At 34.1% G+C, this 11,023-nt stretch overlaps 1 protein-coding gene across 2 annotated transcripts in view; it reads left to right on the forward strand.

Moving 5' to 3' along the window:
• The window catches only part of NADK2 (NAD kinase 2, mitochondrial), a 29,378-nt gene extending 22,467 nt beyond the window's left edge, over positions 1-6,911 (forward strand). For both annotated transcript variants that reach the window (XM_034657012.1, XM_034657013.1), the window contains exons 7-10: positions 309-364; positions 491-544; positions 2,635-2,758; positions 4,835-6,911. In XM_034657012.1, the coding sequence (XP_034512903.1) occupies positions 309-364; positions 491-544; positions 2,635-2,758; positions 4,835-4,973 (373 nt within the window). In that variant the 3' untranslated portion in view covers positions 4,974-6,911. The remainder of the gene's footprint in view (positions 1-308; positions 365-490; positions 545-2,634; positions 2,759-4,834) is intronic.
• The last annotated feature ends 4,112 nt before the right edge of the window (positions 6,912-11,023 follow it).

Below are 11,023 nucleotides of genomic sequence, written 5' to 3' on the forward strand. Positions count from 1 at the left end.
CTGCAACTTCCATACTCCCATCAGTGTATGAGAATGTTTTTTTGATACCAATGTCAATATATTATTAGTCTTTAATTTGTATTTCCTTAAGTAGGAGTACAGTTGAACACTTTTTCATACAGGCCTGTAAACTGTTTGTCTATATACTTTGCCCACTTTGTAAAACTGGCTGAAGTGGCTATTGTCTTTTGGTTGTTTTTTTCTTGATAATTCTAAGAGTTTTTTGTATATTAAGTAGGTAATTCCTTTTTCATTTTTAGTATGTTTTTAGAATTAAAGCAAAGAACTTATGTGATGTTTGTTTCTAGGTCATTCAATATTAACAGGGTTGCGACTCAGGCTGTGGAAGATGTTTTAAATATTGGTGAGTACCAAAATAGCTATTATGTTATAATTATATGCTATATAATGTATATATTTTATTATATGTCAGCTATTAGATGATGCAAAATATTTAATCAAGGTATTTCCCCCTTTCCTTTTTCAATAGCAAAACGGCAAGGAAATTTAAGTCTTCCATTGAACAGAGAATTGGTAGAGAAAGGTCAGTGACTAATAATCATAATTACTAACAGCTAAGTTCTGCATTCATCTTGAGGACGTTATTGTGAAGTTTACTTGTCTAATTAGCAAAGCATAGTACTTTTTTGACTCAAACAGGCTCTTGATATAATATCCCTTTATGTATATTTAAGCAATAATATGTTTAGAGCTGGACTTTTTATATATTTTTGTGAACTATGAAATATAACCTTTATGTCAAAGCAGTGTTAACTACAAACATTTCCTGGGGGATAGGAAAATATAGAAAAATACAGATCTGGCAAATAGGAAATGCTTACCTAAACTCAGTATGCCATTAATAGCCTCTGAATGAAATGGAATTCACTGAGCTGTGAATGCTTATCTTCACATCCACTAAAATGTTCTCTTTAACTTTTGACTGCCTACTCCTGCCCGGTTGCTTCAGGGTTCCCTTGAGATAGATAAGCGGCCCTCTTGGGAAAGACTACTACTGATCAGGGAGTTTGAAGACTGATTCCATTCCTCTACTTCCTGGACTGTAAAATGAGGATGTTGAAATAGATTGGTGATGAATTCATAGGGATTCTTCAACTTCGTTCTTAAATTTTTTTTTTCTAAATATTTAAATTCCTAAATTGGAAAACACATTTCTTTGATTTGCATATGAAATTAACTCACCAAAGTCCCATCTCATCTGTCAGGAACATTTTTGTACAGACTTCACACTAAAGCTTTCCTTTCTGTCTCTGTTTAACTGAAGAATATCCTAAGATTTCAAGCTCGATTATTTTTTAAAAAATCCAAACTTTTTCATAGTGCATCTACTTACATATGTAACAGTGTCAGTTCATTTATGTGTAGATTTTGTATTTCCAGGTAAGACTTCCTTTGTTGGGGTCCTTTAATAGTTTGAAAACAGGACTCAATCTCCAGAGTCCTTTTCAGCTCTCTAAAATGGACTTTCTCCCTCTCTCAATTGGAGACTAAAAAGATTAACATGAAATCTGTGTCAAAGAAAGGAAAATTAGGTATTTATAGTAATTGATTCATTATATAATTTAACTTAAAACATAATTATATAAAACAACTGAAATTTATACCAGGCATGTAAACTTAAGGTTTTATATAAAATTATTAATACAGTGATTTTTCTGCTTTATTGAATGAATGTTACTCCTTTGAAAATTTGTCCTTAGAAGCAATAGTGAATGCCAGGGTGCAGTCACTGTTACAGACATTTCTGGAACTTCTACTTTCAGAGCTAGCACTTTTTTTTTTTTTTTTTTAAACGCCCTCTCTATGCCCAACATGGGGCTGAAACTCACGACCCCGAATCACATGTATTGGCTTGAGCCAGCTAGGTGCCCCTGGAATTAGCACATTGTGTGTGTGTGTATTCCCAGAGAAGCAAATTTTTATTTTTGAGAGTGAATTAGATTTTTTTTTTCAAAGAGCCAAATAATTTAAGTGAAATTTTGGTAAATAAGCTAGATTATCTGACAGTCTTACGATTTGTTTTAATGTGGTGTTCAACTGAACATTCTTACAAGCCTGATTTCTTTGTACAGTTGTTTTTAACCAATTTGTGCTTTCCTATCAACTTTTAAATGCCTCTTGGTTATGAGAAACAGGACTCAAAGGTTTCTAAAAATATCTTGAGTAATCGCAGTTTCACTAGAGAAAGCAAAGCATATTGCCTGTCATTGTTTAAGACTGCATTTTATATCAAGACAGTTAACTTATGAACACTTTGACATGGTATTTTGGAAGGGGGACTGTTGGAGCTCAAGTTCCATTTGAGTGCCTCAAGATACTAGTTCCTTACTTCTGTTTAATTACTGATTTTGTAGCCCACCCCCCGTATGTCTATTTCTGCTATATTGTGGTTGATACAGGCTTTGATGGCCTAATCTTGGAACCTAATCATCATTTATAAGTGTTTTTGTTTTTAATGGAATGTGTTGTGAGTTCCAAGAAACTTGATGCCAAACAGACCTTTGGAACAGAGTTGCTTTTAAGTTGGGGATAGGCTAGTGTTTGTTTTTCATTTTGCACTTCTCAGAAGTGACCATCTTTCATTGAATGCGCTAACACTTTTTTCCTGTGTAGTAACAAATGAATATAATGAATCGCTGCTCTACAGTCCGGAAGAACCAAAAATACTTTTCAGTATTCGAGAGCCAATAGCCAACAGAGTTTTCTCCAGCAGTCGTCAGCGTTGCTTCACCTCAAAGTAAGCTTCCAAAGGCTGACTTGTGACTGTGCTTTCATTTCATGTAATTATAAAGGAGTCTTGGTTTTAAAGTATTCAGTGTGATGAAATTCACTCATTCAAACTTAGTCTGGTAGGAAAAGTATAGAACTCGTGGAACTAATGAGGTGTCATGCTGTACCCTGGTGAGAATGGTATTTTCTAACATACTGTACCATTTTAGAGAAACTGTAAGTGAATAGAAGGGGCATAATTATTTAATTAGGTGATGTGGATTTGTTGTTTTAATATATTAAGACACAGTAAGATCAAATTATCACTTAAAAAAACTGGAAAGCAACTTTTTTTTTCATATGCTATGGGATAAAAGCAGGATAAACATTCATATAAAACCTCAGTTGTATAGCAGTAAACGACTCATTTCTGTCACCTTTTCCCTAAAAGTGACCCCCATTTCCCATATCTATCAGATTTGATTTTTTTTGAAGAGTAGATATAAAAAATATATAATTTATTTTGTAAAGGTTGTCCAATTTTCTGAACAAAAAAAACTGAAAAAAATGTCATCTGTCTCATGGCAGGCAAGGAATGGTTTAATTTTGAATTCCTGCTTATATAGTGTACATAATTCTTCTTTGAAAATACCGTTGATTTTTTTTTTCTAGGAAAAACACTCAAGGAAACTCATTTTACTCATTTGAGAGTTCATTTTGATTACTCAATAAATCTATACTCAGTTTAGGTGAGATGACAAAGACATTTAAATTTTTGCTTATATAAACAGAATAAGCTTTGTGACTTTGGCAGTTGGACAATATTTCTTAAACATGTCATAAAAAGCACTTAACAAAAGATTGACAAATTGAACTACATTAGAATTAAGAACTTCTATTAAGACAACATTAAGGGAAAAAAAGGCAAGGCATAGAGTGAGATATTTGCAGTACCCCTATCCAACAATGGACTTCTATCCCGAATATTATAAAAATTCCTACAAATTCCATAAGAAAAGGCAGCTCAGTAGAAAAACTGCCAAAGTTTTGGACAGGCATTTCAAAGAAGAAGGTATCCAAATGGTTAAGTGTATGAAAAAGACCCTTGACCTTATTATTCGTGAGGGAAATGCAAATTAAAACTACATATTCTGCTACCATACATACTCACCAGAAGAGCTGAGATGCCAACTGTTGTAAGGTGGGAGTAACTGCAAGTTACATATTGTTAGGAGTCTGGAAAGTTGTTTGGCAGTTACCTACCAAAGCTGAATCTAGCACACGCAGTGAGCCAGCAGTTCCACTCTTAGGTGTATGTCCAACAGAAATGTATATACACAAATGTCTGCAACATAAGATGTTCAAGAATATACATAGCAGCACTACTTCCCGTAGTAAAAAACTCAGGTGTCAGTGAATAGAAGAGAACCATAAATTTTGGTATTTTCATACAATGGAAGTGTTTTCATACAGCAATGAAAATGAACGCACTACTACTACCGGAAATAACCATGGATAACTTTCACAAGTATACTGTTAAAAAAAGGAAAGCTAGACACAGCTGACCTGTTGTATTCTTTCATTTATATAACGTTTAAGAACAAACAGAGCTATTACTACTATGGTGACTGACATTAGGATAGTGCATGTGTAGGAAAGAGCGGGGCCAGCGGCAGTGAGGGGGCTACTGGGGAACATTCGATTCCTGATTTGGGTGACGAATGAGTACCCAAGTGTGTTCGTTGAGCTGTACACTACAAATGTGTGCCTCTTCATGTGTTATACTTAAGTAAAAGCTATCTGAAAATAGTCACATTCTTGTTCAATATTGTAATGGTAATAACATTTTTTCATATGAAAAAGCCTGTGAGTTCCATCAAATCTGAACTTGTTCTGTCATAACTGGGTGAATGGAGCTATCCTGAATATTAGATTTTGGTAATGTACCCATATTTACATAGTTACTCTCTCAAATCAAAGAACAACTTGATTTTTAAAAATCAAGGCCAAATGCTGCCAGTTTCAATAAAAATTAAGGGTTTCAAAGAAACCATAATTCAAGGTTAAGAAAACAATATTTAATGAGCTGTTTCTTTCTGCTCAGGGTGTGTGTTCGTTCTCGTTGTTGGGATGCCTGCATGGTTGTGGACGGAGGTACTTCTTTTGAGTTTAATGATGGAGCAATTGCTTCGATGATGATCAATAAAGAAGATGAGCTTCGAACTGTGCTTCTAGAACAATGAAAGATTTCCTCAGATGACAAATTTTGATTACTGGGAAAATGCTTTCACTGCAGAAACAGACTACCACTCATAAAGCTACATCTTTGGTTATTACTGAGACTGGTTGGCCCTGGGCTTCAAAGGTGACCAAGAAAGTGAGATTTGCATTTTTCTTCCTTTGGATTCGGATAGAAAAGATTGTTCACTGTGTTAGAAAATGGATGGACTAAATTGATTAGAATTGATAACCAGTGGAATTTCTATATTGTTTATAGTTGGTATCCAAGAGTACTGATATCTTTTTAGAGAGGTAGGCTCAAATAAAGGATTAAATGTACAAGTTTTTTTTTCCTTCCCTTTCCTAACTGTGGAATTGGTCAGACCAAACACATATCATTTGGTTAGTGTATATTTTTTATAGTACCTAAAAATCAAGATTTTTAAAAAATTTTGATGGAGAATTTTGATAAATCCTGACATTGACCTAATTGAAGTAGGTAAATGTGTTTTTTATATATGCTTAGAATTTTCTAATTTCAGAGTACAATATTATGGCTCTTTATTGATTTAAGAAGTTCAAACAATCATTTTTGAAATTATCCATGTTTTCATTTAATAATTGACTTTCAGGTTAATTTTGACAATGCTGGGTGAAATAAAGTATATCTGGGCAAAATCATGATACTGTTACAAATGTATTATCCGATAGCTATTTTAGGTCATAGACAGGTTTTTTGTTTTTGTTTTTTTGTTTTTTTGAATGCTTTTGAGTCTTAATAGATTTCTTCCATGTTTAAAACTCTAACATGGAATCAAAGACTAAAAGGATGAGCTGATTAGACATATGAGGAACTTAAAAATATTTTTCAAAGGTTTTACCATATAGTATTAGGAGCATTGTCAGAAAATGATTCTTTAATAAATATGTAAAACATTAGTTTTGGAACTGCCTTACTTTTAATATCATGGTAGTTTTCACCTAGCTAATATTCCATGTTTCACACATTAGCTGTGGAAAATAAAATGTTATGGCTTCCTCCCCCCACCCCCACCATGAGAGTTCCTTTAGTTTGAGAGGAGATTATCTAATTCTTGATCTACTTATAAGTAATCCTAGAATTTTTACAAAAAGCACCTATTGCATCATGAGACAACTGGTATTCTCATGCCATTATTCAGAGTTGTATCTTTTTTTCATTTACTGTTAAAAAATTATATTCAACATGGAAATATTTATTGAACACGTACCTTGTGCTATGTACTGTGTCAGATGCTGGGTATACACGATGAATGAAAGACTCTTTCCTAATAGAACTTGAGTCCTGTGAGCTCAAATCTGTGAAAGCTAGAATGTATAATCAAATTGAGTGCTATTAGTTTTGCCAACATTTAACATGTTCTTGTCAAATTTTAAATGTTATACAAAGGTCACCTAGGTTTTGATGTATATCCAGAACAAGAATCTGTTTTTCTTTTCTAAGAGTATCTGCATAGACCCTCAGAGCAGTGTTTACATGATGCAAAAAAAAAAAAAAAATCAGTGTTTTCCCAGCTGGATCTAGTTTCTGGTTTGATTTAAAATGATTGAAGATAACACCTTATAGTATGGGATTTCAGTTCTTTACAAAAACTCTTAAGAGGTTTAAATACCTTCTTAACAAAAATTCCAGCTCCATCTTTATATCGAGCAAACCTGATTGTCCAAAATGGTACCATTCATCTGTTAATATGTAACATATTAATAGGCAACATGCTCTGTAGAATTTTTCATAAGCCATATTTTAAAGGTTTAAAAAATAATTTTCTCCCTTTGCAGTATAACTTTTAACATTTCTGCTATGTGGTGGGGATTTATTTGGAAGAGAGAAGAGGCAAAGGATATTACAATAGAAGAAATGTTTTTATGAATGAGTTAAGCTTTTGATGGCAACTATTTGTGAATAAACATAATTAAACTAGTGTTGTCTTTTTTTTTAAACTACATTTGTTTCCTTAACTCTTAAAGCATCATTATTAGAAAACGAGATTCTCCTAAAATGTTATGTTTCAGATCTTTTCCACTGCTGTGCCCTGTTGACTTCATTCATTGCTAATATTTCACACAGAACTAGGACTTCCTTATTGTATAAGCAAAGCAAAGCTTACTATTTTTGATGCTTCACATGTATTTATATTCATAGCCCCAGTATATCAAATCATATTAATGTTTTACTAGCCTTCAAGTATAAAGAATTTCCATTCATTTCACTTTTAAGTATCAAAAGAATATAAAATCATTAGAATCAGTTAACAAATTTTGTATCAAAGAGTCACTTGATGCACATGGAACATTCTCAACAAAACAAGTCTCAACAAATTAAAAAAGACTGAAATCCTACCATGCATCTTTTCTAACCACAAGTCAATGAAATTAGAAATCAACCACAAGAAAAAAATCTGAAAGACCACAAATACAGGGTTAAATAACATGCTACTAAAACGATGAATGGGTCAACCAAGAAATCTTTGGGATGCAGCAAAAGCAATTCTAAGGGAAATTTATAGCAATACAGGCCTACTTCAAGAAGCAGGAAAAAGCTCAAACAACCTAACCTTACACTTAAAGGAGCTAGAAAAAGAACAAACAAAACCCAAAACCAGCAGAAGGAAGGAAATAATAAAAATCAGAGCAGAAATAAATGATATAGAGACAAAAAAAAATCAATGAAACCAGGACCTAGTTCTTTGGAAAGATCAACAAAATTGATAAATCTCTAGCCAGACTCCTCAAAAAACAAAAACAAAAACAAAACATAGATGAGAGAGGAGAAATGACAACCAACACCACAGAAATTCAATTGTAAGAGAATATTATGAAAAATTACATGCCAACACACTGGACAACCTAGAAGAAATGGATAAATTCCTAGACACATAAAACCTACTAAAACTGAAGCAGAAATAGAACATTGGAACAGCCCAATTACCAGTAATGAAATTGAATCAGGAATCAAAAAAATTCCCAACAAAAGTCCAGGGCCAGATGGCTTCATAGGTGAATTCTACCAAGCATTTAATAAGAAGAGTTAATACCTATTCTTCTCAAACTATTCAAAAAATAGGAAGGAAAACTTATAAATTCATTCTGTGATACCAAAACTAGATACAGACACCACAAAAAAGTTGGTTGTCATTTCTCCTCTCTCATCTGTGATTTTTTTGTTATTGTTTTTTGAGGAGTCTGGCTAGAGATTTACAGGCCAATACCTGATGAACACAGATGCAAAAATCCTCAACAAAATAATAGTAAACTGACAGACAATACAATGAAAAAAGTCATCATCAAGTGGGATTTACACCCATGGTGCAAGGGTGGCTCAATATTCACGAATTAACATGACTGATCACATCAATAAGAGGATAAAAATGATATGCTCATTTCAACAGATGCAGAAAAAGCACTTGACAAAGTATAATGTCCATTCATGATAAAAACTCACACCACCCTCACCACCTTAATTCAACACAGTACTGGAAATCCTAGCCACAGCCATCACACAAGAGAAAGAAATAGAAGACATCCAGATCCACAAGGAAGAAGTAAAACTTTTACTATTTGCAGATGACATAATACTATATACAGAAAATCCTAGACTCCACCAAAAAACTATTTATTAGAACTGATAAATGAATTCAGTAGCCACAGGATATAAAATCAATATACAGAAATGTGTTCCATTTCTGTACACAAATAATGAAGCAGCAGAAAGAGAAATTAAGACCATTCCATTTACAATTGCACCAAAAATAATAAAATACCTAGGAATAAACTAAGGAGGTAAAGGACCTGTGCTCTGAAAACTATAAAATGCTGATGAAAGATGACATAAAGAAATGGAAAGACATTCCATGCTCATGGATTGGAAGAACAAATACTGGTAAAATGTCTATACTATCCAAAGCAATCTGCAGATTTAATGCAATCTCTATCAAAATACAAACAGCATTTTTCATAGAACTAGACAAACTGTCCTAAAATTTGTATGGAACCACAAAAGACCCCAAATAGCCAAAGCAATCTTGAAAAGGAGAAACAAAACTGCAAGTATCACAATTTGAGACTCAAGTTATATTACAAAGCTGTAGTAATCAAAACAGTATAGTACTGGCAAAAAACAGACACATAGATCAATGGAACAGAACAGAAAACTCAGAAATAAATCATATTTATTGTATTGTATATTATATACAATTAATCTTTGACAAAGGACCTAGCTGGTCTAGTGGTGGTAGGCACCATTTCTGGCTCTACCTAGCTAGTACTGCTTGCCTTGTCCTGCACTGGCGTTCCCTTGCAGACCTGATCCATCTAACCAGCTGGCTCCAGCAGGTGCCCCTCCAAACAGCTCCCATGCCCCTGCACCCAGTGGGTGGCCTTGGTCTGATCCAGTGCTCCTCTCTCCCCAAAGTGGCTCCTCCCCTGGGAGAGCAGCCCTGCCTACCATTGCATCTACAGGAACTGCACCTGGGTGCTGCAGCGGGCTGAGCTGGGGGGGTCAGCTCTACCCAGCAGCATGTTCATAGCCGTTGGGCCCTAGCCACAACAGGAGAGTGCACACACCCCACATGTACAACCCTGGAGTGCCTGGTTCTGGTATAAGGGTGGATTCCACTTCTGAGTCCCACAGGACACCTTCTACATAAGGCCACTCCTTCAAGACTGGGAGACATACATGATCTACCAAATATACAGAAACACAGTCAGGCAAAATGAGGAGACAGGAATGTATTTCAAACTAAAGAACAAGACAATCAAAAAGAATTAAATGAAACAGATAAGTAACCTACTGATAAAGAGTTCAAAGTAATGGTCATAAAGATACAAGCTTAGAAGAAACACAAAACTTCAACAAATAGACAGAAAATATAAAAAAGAACCAATTAGACCTGAAGAATAACAAAAATACACTAGAGGGAATCAACAACAGATTAGATTATGCAGAAGTACTACCAGCATCTGGAAGACATGGTTCTGGAAAACTAAAGATAAAGAGAGAATCTTAAGCAAGAGAAAAACTCAACTAGTTATGCACCCCCATAAGACTATGAGCTGACTCTTCAGCAAAAATTCTGCAGGCCAGAAGGAAGTGGTAAGATATGTTAAGTGATGAAAAGAAAAATAAAACCTACAACCAAGGGCACTCTATCTAGCAAGATCATCATTCAGAATTGGAAAGTTTTTCAGACAAAAAGGAATTCTTCATCACTAAATCAGCCTTAGGAGATATATTAAAGGAACTTATTTAAGTGGAAAAGAAAAGGCCATAACTAGAAGAAAATTGTGAAAGAAAAAAAAATCTCACTGGTAATAAAGCAAACATACAGTAAGGGTGTGGACCAACTACTTATAAAGCTAGTTGGAAGGTTAAAAGTGTAAAATCAACTACAACTATAGTAATTAGGGATACATAAAATACGATGTCAAAGACAAAACACGGGGGGAGGGTAAAAATGTGTTTTTAGAATGCTTTCAAATATAAGCAACCATCAACTTAAAACAGACTGCTATATACACAAGTTGTTATATATGAGCCTCATGGTAACCACAAACCAAAAACCTCTAACAGATACACAATAAAGAGGAAAGAATCCAAACACAACACTAAAAAAAGTTCTCAAACCACAAGGGAAGACAACAGAAGAGAAATACAAAATTAACCAGAAAACAATGAACGAAATGACAATAATTACATACCTAACAATAATTACTTTAAATGTAAATAGACCAAATGCACCAATCAAAACAGAGTGGCTGAATATATAAAAATTAAAAAAAGAAAAGACCATCTATATGCTGCCCACAAGAGGCCTCAGACCGGAAGACACACAAGCTGAGAGTGAGATGGAAAAAGATATTCCATGTAAATGGAAATGAAAAGAAAGCTGGGGTAGCAATACTTCTGTCAGACGAAATGGACTTTAAAACAAAAACTAACAAAAGACAAGGGCCTTACATAATGATAAAGGGATCAACTAACAAGATGATATAACACTTACACATATGAACCTAACACAGGAGAACCTAAATATAG

The sequence above is a fragment of the Ailuropoda melanoleuca genome, chromosome 3 (assembly GCF_002007445.2).
Source record: "Ailuropoda melanoleuca isolate Jingjing chromosome 3, ASM200744v2, whole genome shotgun sequence".
Taxonomy (NCBI): domain Eukaryota; kingdom Metazoa; phylum Chordata; class Mammalia; order Carnivora; family Ursidae; genus Ailuropoda; species Ailuropoda melanoleuca.